A 20,594-nucleotide genomic window follows, 5' to 3' on the forward strand; every position below is an offset into this window, starting at 1 on the left:
TAGATTTATTATTATTCTTTAAAAATTGATTGCATATAACTTAAGATAAGCCTAGATCTGTCAAAAAATGTCATTGCCATTATTTTAACCCTCAACCATGGTGTACATAAACTCAAAAAAGACAGAAGAAGTTCATGCTTTAAGCAGACCTGTCCCATGAAAAAGCCTGGCTTTACACAAAAGATGAATTAAGGGCTGGGAATCCACCTTACAACAGAATGCACAATAGAATTTCCTTCAAGAGCAGACATCCCCAGGTCATGAAGACAGAAATGCATTTTTCCTTGTTTCAGGACACATAGCCTGAAAATTGCCATCTTTCTGGGAGGCACAATTGCTCTGCACATAGAGCTTTTAGGTTCAGAGTTCATGGGAAGCCATTACCGTGGCTGTTCCTCATGTGCCCTGGAGAGACAGAACAAGGTCCTCGGGTGTGGCTGGACTCGGGATAGTGCTGGGCTGATCGACATACACATTTGTCTCACATAAGACCTTCCCAGGCTGAACCCTTGTGTTTATTTTAAGGCTCAATTAAGACAGGATTTAGCTCCAGAGCAAACCCCTTTCGCCATTGGAGAAACCACATTAAAACAGATGGCTGCCACCTTTCATCATTTTTATGGCTCTCAAGTATGTTCTCCACTGGCCTCCAGTAAATCAAGAATACAACTGGGCATGAAAATCTGCTTTTAAGATTTAAAAGCCAATTAAGTCCTGTCTCCAAGGGAAAGGTCTTGCTTGCTGGGGATTCCTCATGGGAATGCTGCCTCTCTGACTTGCTTGGACTGTAGTCAAAGCCCTTTACCTCTCTGAGCCTTAGCTTCTCCACTTTTAAAACTGGAACAGTCTCATGGTGCCCTTTACAGGGCTGCTCTGGGGCTCCATGGGGGGATGCCTGAAAAGCCCCTGGCACTTTAGAGACACCTGGCATCTGGAGAGGTGATTAGGGGGTTGATGATGACAAATGTGAAACGCCCTACTCTCATTTCCAGACCAAGATTTACAATAAAATTATGCACCTGTCCACCTCCAACCTATCCATGGGGGAAATGACAGCCGGGCAGATCTGTAACCTGGTAGCCATCGACACCAACCAGCTCATGTGGTTTTTCTTCTTGTGCCCAAACCTCTGGGCCATGCCAGTACAGGTAAGGGATATGTGCTTTGCTGGGAGTTGGGAGACACAAAATCGGAATCTGCTGGTGCATGCCTGGTGGCTAAGAGCCTGCCATTCCATTCCGTGTTTGCCTATACCTTTCACCTCCTTGGGATCTGCATGGGTGTATCCATGTATCCTGGGTGTCTACACTGCCTCACACTCTCCAAGGGGTCTAGGCGTCTCTCTTGATAATCAAAGAAGGCAATGGTCACTAAGACTTTAAAAGTGCAGCCAACCTTAAAAAAATAAAAATAAAAACTGAAGGATAATCATGTGTAGAGCACTTTCACATAAAAGTTGTGTTATAGCAAAGTACTTACTTACATTGAAAAGTGTTCATGATGTGTTTTTAAGTGTGTTTTAGTCATGTATCTAAAAGCATGATGTGTTTTTAGTATTCACAGTGTGCTTCCTGCTAAATTGGAATACACATATGTATGCGTTTGCACAGATCCACACAGGAAAAGAAGAACTAAAGGGCCTCGTGGGGGCTTACAAATGATTTTTTAAAGAAATGAATTCTTTTTATTTTTTTCACTTAAATTTATTAATTTACTTATTTTTTATTTTGCAATATTGTATTGGTTTTGCCATACATCAACATGAATCCGCCACAGGTATACATGTGTTCCCCATCCTGAACCCCCCTCCCACCTCCCTCCCCGTACCATCCCTCTGGGTCATCTCAGTGCACCAGCCCCAAGCATCCAGTATCATGCATCGAACCTGGACTGGCGATTCGTTTCATATACGATATTACGTGTTTCAATGCCATTCTCCCAAATTCTTTGTAAAATCTTATTTATTTTTAGCTGTGCTGAGTCTTTGTTGCTGAGCAGGCTTTTCTCTAGTTGCGGTGAGTGGGGCCTACTGTTCACTGCATTGCACAGGCTTCTCATTCTGATGGCTTCTCTTGTGGGCGATCGTAGTTGTGGCGTGAGGGTTTGGTGGTTGCAGCTCCCCGGGCCTAGAGCACAGGCTCAATAGTTGTGGTGCACGGGCTTAGTTGCTCCACAGCACGTGGGATCTTCCCAGATCAGCAATTGAACCCATGTCTCCTACATTGGCAGGTGTGTTCTTTATCACTGAGACACCAGGGAAGCCCTGCAGATTTTTAATTTATTCATTTATAAATTCTCCAATAAGCCTGTTTTAATTTTGGAAATCTTAAACACGGCATTTTCTAAAGCGAGACAACTTTTGAGATTGGCTCTGCAGGAGGTGCACTCTCCTCCAATAGAATGAGAGTCCTTGGTGTGATTTACTGACTCCTGGCCTCATCTGCTCCTTCTCCCATCCTGAGCTCTTCCACCACAGAGTCTGTGACCCCTGTCCTGTGCCTGGGGGTGAATCTTCATTCTGGCGCTCAGGTCAAAAGCCAAAATCCCAGATCCATTCCCAGAGAGTCTGCAGGCCCCCTGGGTTCAAGATACTTAACCTATCCTGAACCTTAGTTTCCTCATCTGTGAAAAAGGGGATAATTCCTACTCTCTGGAGTTGCTCTGATGATTCAGTTAGATAACGTAAGCAAAGCAGCAAGCAGGGAGCCCGACATAGAGTATTGTTTAGTCGCTCACTCATGTCCACCTCCTTTGCAACCCCACGGACTGTAGCTCGCCAGGCTCCTGTCTGAGGAATTTCCCAGGCAAGAATACTAGCATGGGTTGCTGTTTCTTTCTCCAGGGAACCTTCCTGACCCAGGGATCGAACCCACGTCTCCTGCTTAGCAGGTGGATTCTTTATCACTGAGCCACCTGGGAAACTCAAAGTTTTTATTTAAGAGACACTAAAGGAAAATGGAAGAGGCTTGTATAGGGAGGCAGCTAGACAAGACTGGAAGAAGTGTGTTAGTCACTCAGTCATGTGACCCCATGGACTCTATCCCCCCAGGCTCCTCTGTCCATGGAATTCTCCAGGCAAGAATACCGGAGTGGATTGCCATTTCCTTCTAGACAAGATTGGATGTAGGGCAGAAAATCTGATGGTCCTTTTTATGGTAACAGGCGTATATGCTATCCCCCACTTACTCACTCCCAGACCCCTGTGCCCCCTCTGCTCTGCTAAGATTTACAATTTTATCTTTTATCGTTTTACTTGTTTTCCCTTGAACAACTCATTTCAGGAGATTTTGTCCACCAAACTGCTACAAACCTGTTACTATTAGTAATAGTTTTTATTGCATATGGACCATTGCTAACAATACTAATACTGACTAACAGCTAATAACCCCTGTGCCTGGCCTGTCCAGCCTCTCTCACTTGTGTAATTAACCCTCACAACATAGTGGGAGGAAAGTTAGGTAGGAATCTTTACCTCCACTGATTACTTGCTGCTGCTGCTGCTGTTTAGTCGCATCAGGCGTGTCCGACTCCGTGGGACCCTATGGACTGTAGCCTGGCAGGCTTCACTATCCATGGAGGAGTGGGTTGCCATGTCCTTCCTCCTCCAGGGGATTGTCCCAACCCAGGGATCGAACCCAAGTCTCCTGCATTGCAGGCAGATTCTTTACTGTTGAGCCACCAAGGAAGGCCCCACTGATTACTTATCTATACTTATTTATCATGAAGTATCATTTGATTTTCTAGGTTTTTTACATTTATTTTCTAATATTTATTTATTCATTTGGCTGCACTGGGTCTTATTTGCGGCACATGGGATCTTCAATATTCATTGTAGCATGCAAACCCTTAGTTACAACCTATGGGCTGTAGTCCCCAAACCAGAGATAAAACCCAGGCCCCCTGCATTTATCTTAGCCACCAGACCACCAAGGAAGACCTTGATTTTTTTGTTTTTAATTCCTCAAAGACTGTACCTTTGCACTTAGAGCTTTGACCAGCCCTCCAGACCCAGTATTACCACCAGAACTAATATAATCCCTTCAACCAACTCAGGATTCCATATGCACCCTGGTTATCCACAGGGCACACGAGGCTTTTGATGGTGTTGAAGAGAGCTCAGGAGCCCCATTCCTTCATCCCCAAAGGCTCTCCCTGATTGGAATCTTTTTTTGATTACATATGCCTTTTAAATAACACTTTCATTGAGATATAATTCACCCATTTAAAGTGCACAGTTCAGTGGGTTTTAGCATGTTCACAGAATTATGCAACATCATCATAATTTTAGAACACTTTCATTACCCCAAAAAAGAAACCCATACCCATTGGATGAGTCACTCTTCATGCTTGCCCCCAGCTCTACACCGTCACTGATCTACATATACTTCTTTTATATAATTTTTATTGGTGTATAGTTGATGTACAATGTTGTGTTAGTTTCAAGCATACAGCAAAGTGAATCAGTTATATATACACCTATATCCACGCTTTTTTAGATTCTTTTCCCATATAGGTCATTAGTTTTGAAAACGTAATGAACCTTCTCCTCAGAAAAACAGAAGTCCATTCACATGTTTTGCCTACAATTTCGGGGGCTTTGTGGGCCCCCTGAAGCTTATGGACAACTATGTTAAGGAATTTGCCCATAGTGGGGACCTCTGTGCCACCTCATCCCATGAGCATTGGAAACCCGGAGAGGGCAAGGGCCTTACCTTGGGCAACCCAGCAAGCTGGTAGCAACACCATACCCAGGTATATCCTTTTTATGGTTCCCTAGTGACAGAGTTCCCATGAGGCTTGTTTGTTTATTTTAATAAGGAGGATCAGCCACCTTGTCTCCAGCTGTATGCCAGGTATTATATACGTGCTTATCATATATGCTCATTTAATCCTCACAACCTGGAGAAGGGCATGGTAACCCACTCCAGAATTCTTGTCTGGAGAATCCCGTGGACAGAGCAGCCTGGAGGGCTTCAATCCATAGGGTTACAAAGAGTCGGACGTGACTAAAGTGACTTAGCATGCAATCTTCCCAACAGTTCTGCTAAGTGGGCAGTTAAAATCACCACTTTAAAAATGAAGAAGCTGAGACTTAAGATTTCACAGCCAGTAAGTGCTGGGACTGCATTCAAACTCAGGGCTCCCGACTCTTGGACTGTGATCGCCCCACTACTACACGAGATTGCTCTCCTGGCCTGTGACTAGGAGATAAAATAGTCTTTTTATTCCCCACACTCGCTTTGTGCACTCCAAATCCCTGTTTTCTGGTGTGTTCTTCCACGTGGTCCATTCAGACCCCTGCAGAAGAACAGAGCAGACAGAGGGTCTGGGGAGCATGACATGGGGTGGGCGAAGTGTGAGGATGAGCCCGGCGGCAGCAGTGGTCACATACCCAGCAGCTGCCAGCCTTGGAGGTGGTGGTGGGTACAGATACCTACACCCAGCTGGGGCCCTGGGAGTGCTCTGGGAGTGCCCTAAGAGTTTTTGTGGTGTCCATCTTTAACCCAAGCTGCTGAACGACAACCTGATTGCCTCCAAATGAGGATGCCAAGGATAACTTTCCAGAATGATGTTGGGAGTGGGTTCTAGCAAGAGTAGGAATGTTCCCTAATGTGCTCCTCTGCCCGCCCGTGCCAGCATTTAACATCAGTTGAACACTGGGAGGTAGGTGGTGAAGGGGTCATTTACCAGCCCCTAAGAACCCGCTAATGGAGGAGGCTTTCTGTAATTAATAGATGTTACAGAGTCAGCCACCGACCCCTCTGTCCTTGAGATGGTGCAGGAGCTTTGTGCCAATTTGATGAGGGCTCAGGCAGTGCAGGGCCAACCTAACCTTTTTTTTTTTCTTTTTAATTAAGGAAGACAGCACATCTGTTCTTCTAGAATAAGCCCTGAATTTAGAAGTGTCTGCCTTTGAAGGCAACCTGCGAAATTGTCATCTTGAGGCTTTGGGGGCTGGCAAGAGTAATTTACACTTCTCATCCATATTCAGAAGCCGGCTGTCACTCACATAAAGCAAGAAGCAGAATGAATTCTCTTTTTAGAGAATACCTACCAGATTCATTAAAGATTAAAGACAGCAGGAACATTAGACTAAAAAGTAAACTCTCAGACCCTGGACTGGTCTTGTCGGGCACGGATGCAGTTCTTTTCCCCTTTTCTCAGGTATCACTTTTTTCCAATAGAGTGAAATATCAACTCGATAAGCAGCAAACTGCACAAAAGGTACCGTCACTCTTTGTGCAGCCTCAGCTCTGAGATGGACTTGCATCTGGAAGGTAGACCTGGAGAGAGTGAATGCCTCAGTCAAGCTTACAGATAAATGTAGCTAGTTGCCAGTCCAGAGACTCTCTGATTGTGTGCGAACCCATCATATTAATCCCTCCTTCTGAAATCACACTGTCACACCTCCTCTTCTTTCTCCCAGGAAACTTTGGAAGGCTGGACACCAAGGCATGTCCCACTTTAGGGTAGTGGGGTTGGGGAGGGTGGAGTGCAGACTTTGTCAGTACCCCCTGGCAGGGGCTTCCCTGGTGATTCAGTGATAAAGAATCTGCCTGTCAGTGTAGGAGATGCAGGTTCCATCCCTGGGTTGGGAAGAGTCTCTAGAGAAGGAAATGGCACCCCACTCCAGTATTCTTGCCTGGAAAATTCCATGGACAGGGGAGCTTGGGGGGCTATGGTCCACGGGGTCACAAAGAGTCAGACACAACTTAGTGACTGAACAACATCAACACGACCTGGCAGGGCAGCCCTCAGGTCAAAGGGAACTCATCTCTATGACCCTTCCTCAGATCATCGTGGGTGTGATTCTCCTTTACTATATCCTCGGGATCAGTGCCTTAATTGGAGCGGCTGTCATCATCGTGCTGGCCCCTGTCCAGTACTTCGTGGCCACCAAGCTCTCCCAGGCCCAGCGGAGCACGCTGGTAAGTATCCACAGTGTGCATGCGGCCCCCTCCCCATCCTTCCCCTACTCGTCTCCCCTCGTGTTGGTGGGTCTCCTCACTCTTCCCCCACGTGCTGCCAAACAGCCCCTCACACATCCACAATATGACTGGCCTTAAGCAGGTCACGTCAGCTGTCCAGACTTCAGTTTCTTTGTGAAATAGGGTTCATGCAGGGACATTCCTGTGGGGACAGAAGCTGGGCATCATCTGTAAGACGGCGAGGGCATTGACTCAGCTCCTTCCTCTTGGGTGGGATGGGGGCAAAGGAAACCCTCCTCTGACCTGGGGACTTCTGGCAGGAGTACTCCAATGAGAGGCTGAAGCAGACCAACGAGATGCTCCGTGGCATCAAGCTGCTCAAGCTGTATGCCTGGGAGAACATCTTCCGCACGCGGGTCGAGATGACCCGCAAGAAGGAGATGACCAGCCTCAGGGCCTTTGCCATCTGCACTTCCATCTCCAGTGAGTACCCTCCGCCTCTGCCAACCAGCCAGCACTGTGTGCTGCTGCCTACATGCCAGGATAGGGTGTCAGGGCTGGAGGAGGAAGTAGGGGTGCAGAAGCAGGAGCCTTTGGGACCATCCCATCCAGGGATGATCAGACTGTCTCTTAGAGCTGCCAGAAAGCAGTGTTCTCAGCCGTTGATCCAGCAACTGTATTGATCGCCTGCCACGTGCAGGACACTGGGCTGGCCCTCAAGATACAGTGATGAGAAAGATAGATGTGGTCTTTGATGTCTTACTAAACTGATATGTTATTGAGAGGCATCAATAAGTGAATAAATAACAGCAGTTTTGAATTCTCCCAAGTGTGAGGACTTTTTTTCAGTAAGTCAGGCTGAGCTGCCACTGCCCTAAGGGAGCTACAAGGAAGCTTTTGTCTCCCTGGAGCCATAGGAGTGAGAAGTTTTCTCTTTAAAGAACAAAAGCTCAAACTTGAGGTACTTACAGGTATAGGGACTGAATTTACATTAGCCAAGTGGTTTGGGAAGCCCAAATCCAGAAAATAGAGAAAAAAGCCCAAAACGCGTAAAACTCTTATGGTCCCAGAAGATAGACATATTAAAACCATTTTCCAGAGAACATAGGACTCCAGTGGCAAACATTCCTGTTAAATAATGAGCTAATAATAAAGAAATTAAAATCCACCAGAAAAAATGTACCATCAGAGTGAAAGTCAGCAAATGCAAAAAATAGAATTAGTTCTTCAGTACTTAGAGATGATAGAATAGTTTGAAAGAGATAATAAAATATATGTGTTAAAATAACTAAAGAGCTAAAGGAGGGCACAAGGCATAACAGTGACAAGAAAGACAAAAGAACTTCTCAAAATTAGAAATTCACTTATTGAATTCAGATGGTCCCTTGTCAGAGCGAGCATATAGAGGTCAGGCAGTGGATGGAGTCCTGGCCTAAGTTTATCTCCACAGTTGGTCTGGTAGCTCCACGGACTCACCTCTTTGCAGTTACTGCCCAAGTACATAATCAGGATGTAGATCCTTAGCAGCTAGAAGACCCCATACCGATTCCCTGATCTGCCCAGTTTAAGAGCCATTTTGGTAGGAAGGGCTGAAGGGAAGCCCCCAAAGAAAAAATTATTAAGGGCAAGAACTCAGTGTACAGGTTAAATGAATTCACATAACTGAAGAGGGGATTTGTGAATAAAGATATATCTGTGGAAATTACACAGAATGTGGCAGGGATAAGTAAATGGGAAATGTTTTTGCAAGTTGGGAGAACCATTTTACAGATGGGAAATTGAGGCCCAGAGTGGGTATCTCCCTGAGGTCACTTCTGAGGTTAATAGCATGGCTCAGACTAGATTCTCTGGAATCTCTGAGACTCTCAGAGCTGAGAACCTAAATGAGGTGAAGAAAACTTAGGACACAATGGAACACCGTTTTCAGGCTGTGGTCTCTGAATGGAAGAGAAGCAACCTAGAATGGGCTTTGATGAGAATGGGAAACAAAGAAGGAAATTAGGAGAGAGAGACACTACCACCCCCTCCGCCAGCTGAAGCTGGTTCTTTTGGTGTGCCAGGAAGAGACATATGTGTGGGCATGCCAGCAGTGGGCAGCAGTGGAGGGTGCACTGTGCTTCCCAGAGAGGCACGGGGGAGTGAGATGGGATTCGGGTCATCTGTGTGTTCCTGGCAGTCCATTGCCTAGAGAGAGGGTCTGGCGGGGCAAAGTGGCCTGCATTCAGCCTGAAGGTTCTCACAGGGCAGGGCTTGCACTGACACCTCCTTGTGTCCGCCCAGACAGCACAGGACAGATGGTACCGTGGTCCATGCGGCAGTGACCAGGCCATCCACCATCATGGCACCAGCCATGGCATCTTTCTGCAGGAAATCCTAAGAGCTGATTTTCACAGAATGGAGAGATGAGCATGGCAGGCTTCCTGGACTCCTCACCGAGACACTCCAGGTTCCTCTGCCATGACCCCGTGGCCTCCTCCTGGGCTGAGCACTTGATCAGTTCAGTTCATTTGCTCAGTCATGTCCAACTTTTTGCGACCGCATGGACTGCAGCCCACTAGGCTTCCCTGTCCATCACCAGCTCCCGGAGCTTACTCAGACTCATGTCCATCGAGTCGGTGATGCCATCTAGCCATCTCATCCTCTGTCGTCCCCTTTTCATCCTGCCCTCAATCTTTCCCAGCATCAGGGTCTTTTCAAATGAGTCAGTTCTTCTCATCAGGTGGCCAGAGTATTGGAGTTTCAGCTTCATCATCAGTCCTTCCAATGAATATTCAGGACTGATTTCCTTTAGGATGGACTGGTTGGATCTCCTTGCAGTCCAAGGGACTCTTGTGAGCACTTGATAGAACAGGAGAAATTGGGAAGGAGCCTCTGGGGAGCTCAGGGAAACCAGTGTCCACAACCCCAGGCCTTCTTCAGCCTGTCTATCAGCTCTGCCTACCCCTGGGCCTGGCCATGGTAACAGTAACCCACACTGTGTTCTGCTCCGTGAGTTACAGATACCTGGCTTCCAGACACCCCATTGGGAGGAACAGCTGTTGAGGCAGGGGAGGGCTTCTCCCTCCAACAAGAATGTGGCAGGGTGGAGTGGGGCAGGCTCACTGTTGCTACAGTGGGAGAGAGAGAAGGGAAGCAGTAAAGAAATTGGGGGCACCAAGTCCCCAAGATTCCCGGCAGCAAGGTAGAGGCAGCCTCGTACTGTATAGACGGGGGCATGTGGGAGCTCCTTTGCATCTAGGAAATGTATGCTCATTTCCTGTGATCTGAACTGCATCCCGCTGGGACATGGCTTCCTATGTAAACAGCATTATAAGATGCCTAGGTTTCCGGGCTAGCCCAATGAAGCCTGTCTAATAAATGCTCTTTGTCCTATGGGCCCCCTCAGGGCTTGGGGCAGGAGGACCTAGGGCAAGGAGACTGCTTGTTGTCTAGAGCTGAGATGACTCTGGAAGGAATCAGGGGCTCTGGAGCTATGCAGGGGTCTGCCCAGGGCCCCTAGCCTGTCCAGTACTTGGCGACTTAGAAAGATAAACAGAGCAGCCGAGGCTGGTCCATGGGAGAAGGCAGAGAGGGGAACAGGGAAAGCCCTCGGAGAGAGAGAGCTTGGAAAGCCAAGTGCTGCTCCCTGGGTGTTCTTCCTTCCCGGGATGGGTTTCTCTGTGTTGGCTGGTGGTGGGACGGGGAGAGGCTGGTTAGGGGCCCTGCCAGGCTGCAGTTATTGGCTTTGAGTGTGTTTTCATTTACGTCCTCCTGGACTTCCTGCCTTCTGCTCTCTGTCACCTGGAATTAGGACACAGGTGATTAGGCTTGAGGTAATGGGGCATCTTTCATTCTTGCTTCTGGCACCAACCATGGGGTCCTGGTGCCACAGCGGAGCCCTGGAGTCGCGTTTCCTGATGGGGCCCATCGGTGGTGCTGCCTGCTGGGTTTTCAGTCTGGTCATCGTACACCAGGCAGTCAGACTGTCAGGCAGACAAGGTTACCTCTGACACTCTATCTGATGGTCTCAATGTCAGCATCGCTGAGATCTCCTGTGTGTGGAGCCCTGAGCTGGTGCAGGGCAGGTCAGCACAGGGGGGTGACAAGGAAATGAGTACCGTTTCCCTGCTATCAAAATCCAGAATGGGTATTTCCTCTTGAAGAAAAACAGGTGTGAGTTACTCAGATGGCACTGAGCGAGCCCTGCCCTGTGTTAAGCACCCAAGAGGCCAAAAGATGTGCTCCTGTTCTCACGGAGTTTATACTCTGCTGAGAAGTCAGGGCTCACGTACATGAGACAGTGTGGCTGGGAGTTCTCAGCCACAGGACCTGCTCTGCACGGGCTGCTCAGCGAGCCTGACTGCACTAACCCTCACAACTCCGTGAGTTGTGTGCCCCTGTTGTCCCATTTTACAGCAGGAAAGACTGAGGCTCAGGAAAGTGAAAGGACTCTCTGAGGTCCTCAGCCAATAAATGGCAGAGAATAGAGAAGAAGGAAGCCCATGTGGACAGGGAGTGCACACAAAGCTTCATGCAGGAGGAGGTTTGGCTGCAGCTGGCACAGGCCAGTTTTTAGTAAGTAGAAGACCAAGTGAGGAAAAGCGGGGGTGAGTGCTGTGCCCCACTCCTCTTAGAAGTCAGTCCCACCCTTGTTTTCTTGCAGTACCCACGTAGCTCTAGGTGTCCAGTCCACCCATGAATTGGAGAACAAGCTCTGCAGAGGTGACAGAAGGGTCCCAGGCCCTAACCATCATCCAGCTGACATGCTGCTCGTTCATTCTGTCCTTTGTGCAGCGCTCATTCCAGAGCCTTCTCTCTCTTCCAGACTCTACTGAGGCCCTGGGTATTAGAGAGGAGCTGCCTGGCCTTTGCCCTCCGCGTCTTGTGGGAGACCATGACGTGAACAGGGGCCATGCCTGTGGTCAGTTCTAAATCCCTCGGGTTTGCTTTCATGGTGCACTCCTGGCCCTGGCCTCATTTATTTCATTCCCATATCTAATAGATACTGACTGAGCACCTACTATGTGTCAGGGCCTGGAGGACGCCAGGTGGTGAGAAGGAGTACCAGTCCCTGCTGCAGGCTGCTAACAGTGTAGCAGGGAAGCCAGATGTGCAACTGCGCCATGAGTGACAGGAGCAGAAAGGGGGACCCATCGGAATGGCACCCAACCTAGTCTTAGGGGTGGCGGGTGTCAAGGAAGGCTTGCAGTAGGTGAAACCCACTGCTGATGCCCAAAGAATCGTATGTCAGCCGAGTAAGGGAAGAATGTTCCAGGCCCAAAGGCTGAGAAGTGAAAAGGATGACAGTGTGTTTAAGACTGAAATACACTGCTGTGAGCAAAGATCACAGGGCCAGATAGGGCTGCATCTTGTGCGCCAGGTTTCCTCCTGAGGCAGGGAGGCATTGAAGGAGCTTAAACGAAAGGGGTTTGCTGTCTTTTCCAGTGTCTGTGGTCAGGGGCCTTCCCTCTTCCCACACTCTGGTGGTTCACGTTGGATAAATGTGACTGGCCTCACACTGTGTGCTGAAAAACAAAAAACAACCTCCCCCGCCAAACCCAGCTCTGCCATTCATGGAGCACCTAGCACCTGCCCCTCCTGGAAACCCAGGGCCTGGCTATTCTTGGCAAGCCGTAAGCTCCCTCTTTCCCCCTGGGTGAAGGCCCCAGACAGCCCGTGTCTGGAGACAAGGTGACCTCCAGACTTCCCCAGGTTCTCAGGACTTCTTCAGCATCTGCTTTTCCTCCGCCAGCTGGTGCAGCCCCAGTGGGCTGCTGATGCATACCCTGGCCTGCCTGGGGAGGGGGGTGCTGGGTGGCCGGGGGGGCGGTGTCGGGGGAGCTGGAGGCAGGACTCAGCTGGCTGTGAGCCTCCCGCCTCCCTTCCACCACCTCCAGTGCCGGACACACTGTGAACCTGCTTTCCTTCCCTCTCTTGACTTCAGACTGGCTATCAGACTGAATAGCGCTCTTCCAGGTGCAGCCTGCTTCACTGTGAGCCGACAGCTTCTCCCCTGGCCCTGGGTAGGGGGAGGGGGTGAACTTAACCAGAGGCACAAATGGCTCACTGTGACTCCCCGACGCGTGGCTTCTGAAATATTTATCAGTGCTTTGGAGATGAAAAGCTCCTGTTGTTACATTGTGGGGGCTGGCACCCGCGGGCCAGGCAGCATTCCTTGACCAAAGCCAGCGGGGAGCGGGCTGTCCGAGCCCTGCTTTGTGTTCAGTGGATGTGTTATTTTGTTTTGTTTGAGGGTCGACACCGTTGTTCACCACTGTGCCCCTCAGTAGTGAGGGATTATGTTGGTTGCCTGGAACACAATGCCTGGAACAGAGGAGACCCTCAATTTCTGAACGAATATTTCTTAAAGGAGGAGGGGGTTATTAAAACAATATCTGTCCTTAACTCTGTGCTGTTACAGAAAGGCTTTCCCTTTTAAAGGTGGCCTTTCAGGCCTGCCTACACACAACTAAACTTTTCCATAACAGCATCACACTCACACCTCGTTTCGTAATCTTCTGCTTTCACTTCGTGTTATTTAACAGTATTTCCTACTCCCCAACATTCAAGGTTTGAGCACTGTCATGTTTTTCTTCTTTAAATTTTTTCCTAGATCACATCAAAGTGAGTCAGCCCACCCCATGCCAAAGTCAGAGAGAAATCTATTCTTGGTCTTATTTCCCACTCCTCCTATAGGCCCTTATGTGGTTCAGGGAAATGGAGGCAAGGTCTCAGGTCTTCTAGCCATGACAGCTTGAAGGGATGCCCAGCTCCCTTCCCGCCCCACCCCATCATACCTTCATCCCAGGCACAGGGGGGTCTGCTGAGTGCAGAGAGATGCCAGACCTTGTAGCATGCCTGCAGCTAACACCTCCCAGTCTCTAGCACCGACACCCCCAGTTCCAGCTGTGTTCACCCCAGGTCCTAATGGGCTGATCTTGCAGCTGGTGAGTCTATTCACCCAACCCCCACCCCTGAGAGTGACCCAGAGCTCCCTGTAAGAAGGCCATCCTTCCAAAAGAGAGTGAGGACAATGGGGAATGACATTTTCATTCTTAGCGTCTCTATACAATAGCCAGAACGGGACAGAAGCTAATTATATATCACTTGTGTTCTCCGTGTTGCTGCATCAGCTTTGGAATGCTCCTTTTCAGATTTATGTATAGCTGGTCTCATTCCTGAAAGGAGTTCAGGCAGCTACAAGAATGAGGACAATAAAGTAGAAATATATATATATATATAAATTTAAAAATCACGATCAAGGAAAACACGGAGTAGAACAAAATGTCAATTGTCACACATTTCCTGACTGTAAAGTCTGCCTGGAGTTGCTGTCCCTTGTTTACTAAAACAGCTGCTCCTGTTAGAGGTTTCCAGTTTACTTCGTTTCAGGGCTCTTTGCTGTGGTTGCGGTTTTCATTTTGCTGTGACAGATAGTGCTGCGGCTAACACCGTCTTACTGAGAGCTTTGTGCTTCTCTTGAGTGATTATTCGGGATAAATTCCCAGGAGAGAGATTACAGGCTCAGAAGGTCTGAACTTCTGTGCAGCTCTAGCTATGAAGCACCAGAATGCTTTCTGAGCGAGCCATACCGGTTTATAATCTAACTTCCTGGCCTGTTCTTCAGCTGGGAGCTGGGCCCCCGCATGTGTGGGCGGGGTCTTGGCCTGGGGCAGGGTGGGGTGCACAAGTTCCTGTTGACAGGATGGGCAGGAGAGGAACAGAAGGTGCCATCTGCCCTGAGGGAGCTCCGAGGGCGAGGCTACCTGTCTTTCGAGCTGTATGGTGATGGTCCAGGGCCCAGGCCCGATGGGCATCGTCCTCTCCCTCCCTCTCCCCAGCCAGTGATGACCGTGCTGTGTCCTGCGTGCCAGATCTGGGTTCCCTGTGCTGTGGGGAAACCAACACTGCTTATATCCTGCCCCCTGCAGTGTAAGAGGGCCATGAGGGAGGGCTGTGGCATTGTGGTGGGCACCAGGAGGCCGTGGAGCCTTCATCCGGGAAGGGCAGTCAAAGCACCGTCATGTATGACATTAGTGTTGATAAAAAGCCCTGTGGTCAAAGACATGGGCAGTGCCCCTAGGGCTCCAGTCATATCTTCTCCATGAGACAGGGAGCCCTCCAATGGCAGGGCCCGTAGGTCAGGAATTCCCCAAAGATGGGAACAGTGTCTTTCCTATTTGCTTGAGAGCCCCACAGGGGCATGTTCCCTGTCTCCCACCCTATAAGGTGCCTCCTGGGAGCATAGTTCCTTACCTCCTTCCTCAGACCGGGAGCCCCGTGAGGGCAGGGGCCACATTCTGCCTCTCCCTTGGGGTTCCACATCTCCAACACACACAGTGGATGTTCTCGCTGGTGCTGGACTCTTGGAGTAAGTAGACAGTCAGCTTGGAATGGTGTTGAACATCTGGAATTCTTCAGAGTGTCAGACGCTTCACCATTCATTGAACAGGGGCCATGTGCATAGGCTTAGCCCTTGGCCTCTGGCTCCTGGCCCCTTCTGCTTTCATCTGGCTAATTGCAGCACCAGACTCTTGGCTGGTCTGGAAGAGGCTCCAGGAAGGAAGGGGGAGGAGGTGGGAAGATGGCAGCTAGAATGGGCATCTCTTACTCCAAGAGGGGTGCTCTCTCCAGAAGTTTGGGCCAGGGGTCAGGGATGCCTTGGGCATCTCACAGATTGGGCCAGAGGAGCAGGGCTAAGCTAGCCGCCTGGGGGGTGCAGTACTTAGGTAGCACTAAGGCTTCATGAAGCCTATTCCCTACATTACATGCTCTCACCTTGGAGAATGCCTGAGTGTGGGAACAAGTCGGTACAAGTTAACAAACTCAGGGGAAAGAAACTGAGGTCCAGGGAGGTAAACGATCAGCCCAGGATTACACAGGTTAGAAAAAAATGAGGACTCCACCCTTCTCTGACTTTAAGTCCAGACCTCTTTGCTCTTTGGGGTCCCTGTGAAGAGTCTGAGGACTGCTCTGTAAACAGAACAACAAAGGGGCCTCCGTTGCAGGAAACCTACTGCCCCACCTAGGCATGGACTCTCAGCCTTAGAGCTAAGGCAGTCCCTGCTTCGAGCTGGGAAAAGTCAAAGTGAAAGTGAAGTCGCTCAGTCGTGTCCGACTCTTTACGACCCCATGGACTGTAGCCTATCAGGCTCCTCCGTCCATGGGATTTTCCAGGCAAGAGTGCTGGAGTGGAGTGCCATTTCCTTCTCCAGGGGATCTTCCCGACCCAGGAATCGAACCTGGGTCTCCCGCATTGCAGGCAGACGCTTTACCGTCTGAGCCTCCAGGGAAGCTTCAAGCTGTCCTCAGTCACTAATACCTCAGTGCGAACGAGTTTGAAATCCTTCCTAAGAGCTATGCGAGAGTGAAAGTGTTAGTTGCTCAGTCGTGTCCGACACTTTGCGACCCCGTGGACGGTAGCCCATCAGGTTCCTCTGTCCATGAGGATTCTCCAAGCAAGAATATTGGCATGGGTTGCCATTTCCTCCTCCAAGGGATCTTCCTGACCCTGGGATTGTACCCAGGTCTCTCACATTGCAGGCAGATTCCTTACCATCTGAGCCGCCAGGGAAGTTCTAAGAGCCGTGGGAAACTGGGAATCCTCTAAGCCTCAGTCCAAGGAGGTTCAGGGACCAGAGACAGAGGAAGGAGAAGCAACTCGGTGCCCCCAGAAATGCATGCTGCTGACCTCACGTTTGACCACAGGCCGCCAGCTCTCCAATCCTTCCCCTGCCATTTTCTCGTAGGGCTTTCTTTACACTGTCCACATGGAGCAAAGTAAGAGCATTTCATGCTTTCTTTAGAGGCTTATGTGACTCAAGGACAGGGGATAAGCATCTTGAGGGCACATGGTAAGGAGCTAGAGGTGCCACAGGGCCAAGATTTCTGCCCCTCCCATGCCCCAGCTCCATCCTGCTGACTGGGTAAGGACCTCCAGTCCAACCTGGGCAGCTTCACCTCCAGCTGCCTTCTTCATCTTGCTAAACTCCCTCTGTGCTTCTTCCGCAGTTTTCATGAACACGGCCATCCCCATTGCAGCTGTCCTCATCGTAAGTGGATCCTTTCCCCATCTCCCATTGTTGAGGGGAGGGCAGTGGAGATTTCTGGAGTGAGAGATTCCCAGGGTTTTGCCTTTCTGCACAGGGGCTTCAGAAGCTAGGTTCAGCAGGGGCACTGAGAATAGGGTCATGGATGGCAAGTCTGTCTGTATATGGAGCTGGTCCCTTCTCCACACCCCATCTAGGCAGACAAGACCTCTGCCTCCCAGCCTGGAAGACCTGATGCTTAGTCTCGAGAGCCATTAAACTTTCTTTAAAAAATTGCCACCAAACTTCTTCATTATAAAAGTGAGACACGTTTTTGTAGAAATGTTGGGGAACTCAGAAGGGAAAAGGCAAAGAGAACTTAAATCACCCATAATCCCACTGGCAACAACTTCAATGTGTTTCTTTCCAGTCTTTTCTTGAGTCACTGAATACAGCATTTTTACAAAAATAGGATTGTGCTTCACATGCAGTTTTGCAGCCTTTTTAAAATTTAAGACTATGACACAAACAATTCTCCATGTCATTAAATATCACAGTGGTGGTTTTCTAAAGCAATTTTGGCCAAAGCTGTGTGGGAGCTGAGTAGTGGGGGCCAGCAGCACGCCCCTCCAAAAAGGCCACACGCCCACAGCGCCTTCTCTCAGGACTCCCATCCTTGGCTTCTGTGACCACTGCTGTTCTTTAAAAAGATGCATTTCTTTCCCCTCGGGCCGGAGTCCCTGAACTGTGTCAAGTTCACAACCTGTCAGTCACGCTTGGGAATTCACTTTCAACACGATTTATTGGGCTGGTTCCCAGCCTGGCTCTTGAGGAACTCTGGGTAACAGAGGCTGCCGAGCCAAGCCAGGTAGCCAGAGACTGGGGGGCACAGCTGAGGAGGTGGTTTTGTAATTAGCATGTTTACATTTTGCGGCTGAGGACTCTTGTCTGAGAGTGGGCAGAGCTGACCTAACCTGAGGGCTCCTGGTGTTCCTGGAATGAAGGAGGCAGGGCCAGGAGGGACGGTTCCATGAGATGACCCTGAGGATGACAGCATCTCCAGCCAGAAGTTCTGCCGGGTCCCTTGCTCCCCGCTTCTGGTTTCCTTCCCTGGGGACTGAGGGCCGCCAGTGTGGGAGGGGCCCATGCCCTGAACCCCACTCTGCTCCGCCTCACTTCTGCCTCTGTCCACAGACCTTCGTGGGCCATGTCAGCTTCTTCAGAGAGGCCGACTTCTCCCCGTCGGTGGCCTTCGCCTCCCTCTCGCTCTTCCACATCCTGGTCACGCCGCTGTTCCTGCTGTCCAGCGTGGTCCGGTCCACAGTCAAGGCTCTGGTCAGGTGAGAGGAGGGGCCCGGCCAGGGCGACAGGCTGCTCACGTGTCGGGCCCAGGCTCGCTCCGGCGACCACGGCAACCACAGCTGTTTGGTCCCGGGACACACCTGCCCGTTGCTGTGGGCTTCGCTGAAGCTGGTTGTGGTTGCTCAGGGGGACATTGTCCATGTGTAGCTCCCCTCTACACCATCCCCAAGGAGGACTAGCCGAATTTCTTATGTCCTCCAAGGAGAGGGAACTCAAGGTCACCTTCAAGACAACTCCATAAAAAAAAAAATCAACATTGAGCCGAACTTGGTATATCCTCATAAATTCTAACCATTGCTCCAAGTTCTGCCTTCCAGAGCCACTCAGAATGAACGTCATCCCTCTCCCACGTGATGACAGCCCCGCAGATGTTAGAAGGCATCCCTGAAATCCTTGTCTTCCCCAAGCTGAACACCTGAGGTCTCTCCACGGGACTCAGCGCCTTCACAGTCCCAGTCGGTGAAGAGGCTTTCCCCAAGCACCTGCACCCCCCGTCTCCAACTGGCCTGCGCGCTGGGAGGCCCCACTTAAGGCTCAAGAGCCCAGTGGTGACTCTGCCACTCTCCCAGAGGCATCGCCTTCTTGGGAGTGAAAGCCTGGAGGTAGAAGGCTGAGGCTCTGGCTGGGGAATGCCACAGCTGGAGTGTGAAGATCTCCCGAGGCCTCTGAACTAGCTTTGTGAAAGCAAGGGCCAGGCGTGCCTCTGGGGAGAGCTGGCTATGTCCTTCCTTATCACCAGTGGGACCAGACAGGAACAAACGTCCTCTGTACTCAAACCCCTCCAGCCTTGAGGGAAGTGACATCCCTCTCCTGGACCCTGGCAGGTCCGAGGCACCTGGCAGGAGGGGTGGCTGTTGGAATGAAGTAGCTGATGGAAAGAAGGTCGAGGATGGAGGGGCATAAGACAGCAGAGCTGTGGTCATAGGAGAATCTCACTAGGGAGTAGCTGGCTGGAACGGGATTAGCTCCCATTTCCAGGGTCAACTGTGTTGACTCACTTTTAGTGACATTGTGAAACTACTAAGGGTCAACCCTCCTCCCCCACCCTTACCCCAGCCAATGATTCTGTGTAGAACCCATATATTCAAAGGTGTTATAGCTATGGGGAATCTCTTGCCTGACCCAGAAGCATTTGTATATAAATACTCCTCATCTCACCTTAGGATAGCTACAGCCTTTTTAAAAAAGGAGACCAGACTCTGGGCTGAAAGTGGGAACATGACACAGCCTGAAGCTTTACCCTAAGTCAGCTCCATCTCCCACTCCTCGCCCCCGCACCACCCCACCAAGGTGTGTTGGGGGGGACAGAAGGAGAAGCAGGCAGAGGCTGGCATTCTGCTCCTTGTATGGGGAGGGAGTGCACGCTCAAAATAGAAATAGGGGTGGGGTGGCCCCAGGCTATTGCAAATTTAAGCAAAAGTTGGGATTGTCTGAACAGTTCTCAAGATTCCCCAGACACCTTGCCCACCCCTAGGGATAAGAGAGAATGAATCAAGTGAAGCTTCTGGAACCCCCTCTGAGTTCGTAAGGAAATCCTTGGGGTGGAGAATAACCTTTTCTTCCTTGAGTTGGGAATAATACCTCTTCCACACCTCCCCCAGCAAGATCAAATTATTTAATGGGGATTCAATTATGTGCTTATAAAGCATTTAACAGTGTCCGCTGTGTAGCCTGCCAGGCTCCTCTGTCCATGGAATTCTCCAGGAAAGCGTACTGGAGTGGTTAGCCATTCCCTTCTCCAGTGGATCTTCCTGATCCCAGGATTGAACATGGGTCTCTTGCATTGCAAGCAGATTCTCTGCTGTCTGAGCCACCAGGGAAGCCCCAACTCAATGGTTAATAGCCAATCCTAATCCTAACTAACCTGTCAGAACTCTAATAGTAACCAATAAAGCCCAACACCAACTATCCTTCAGTCTAATAACCAGACTAACCAACTAACGTTAAACTAACCCTAAAACTAGTCTGCTGCTGCTGCTAAGTCGCTTCAGTCGTGTCCAAATCTGTGCGACTCCATAGACGGCAGCCCATGATGCTCCCCCGTCCCTGGGATTCTCCAGGCAAGAACACTGGAGTGGGTTGCCATTTCCTTCTCCAATGTATGAAAGTCAAAAGTGAAAGTGAAGTTGCTCAGTCGTGTCCGATTCTTAGCGACCCCATGGACTGCGGGCCCACCAGGCTCCTCCATCCATGGGATTTTCCAGGCAAGAGTGCTGGAGTGGGGTACCATTGCCTTCTCCGTAAAACTAGTCAGTCCCTCCTAATCCACGCCCTAACCTACTCCAGCTGACTAGTC

At 49.9% G+C, this 20,594-nt stretch overlaps 1 protein-coding gene across 1 annotated transcript in view; it reads left to right on the top strand.

The window, feature by feature from the left end:
• Positions 1-20,594, top strand: part of ABCC8 (ATP binding cassette subfamily C member 8) — an 80,748-nt gene that overhangs the window by 25,621 nt on the left and 34,533 nt on the right. The window contains exons 8-12 of the mRNA XM_052652230.1: positions 993-1,148; positions 6,795-6,929; positions 7,250-7,412; positions 16,920-16,960; positions 18,131-18,276. Of these exons, the coding sequence (XP_052508190.1) occupies positions 993-1,148; positions 6,795-6,929; positions 7,250-7,412; positions 16,920-16,960; positions 18,131-18,276 (641 nt within the window). The remainder of the gene's footprint in view (positions 1-992; positions 1,149-6,794; positions 6,930-7,249; positions 7,413-16,919; positions 16,961-18,130; positions 18,277-20,594) is intronic.

This window comes from Budorcas taxicolor, chromosome 15 (assembly GCF_023091745.1).
Source record: "Budorcas taxicolor isolate Tak-1 chromosome 15, Takin1.1, whole genome shotgun sequence".
Classification (NCBI taxonomy): Eukaryota; Metazoa; Chordata; class Mammalia; order Artiodactyla; family Bovidae; genus Budorcas; species Budorcas taxicolor.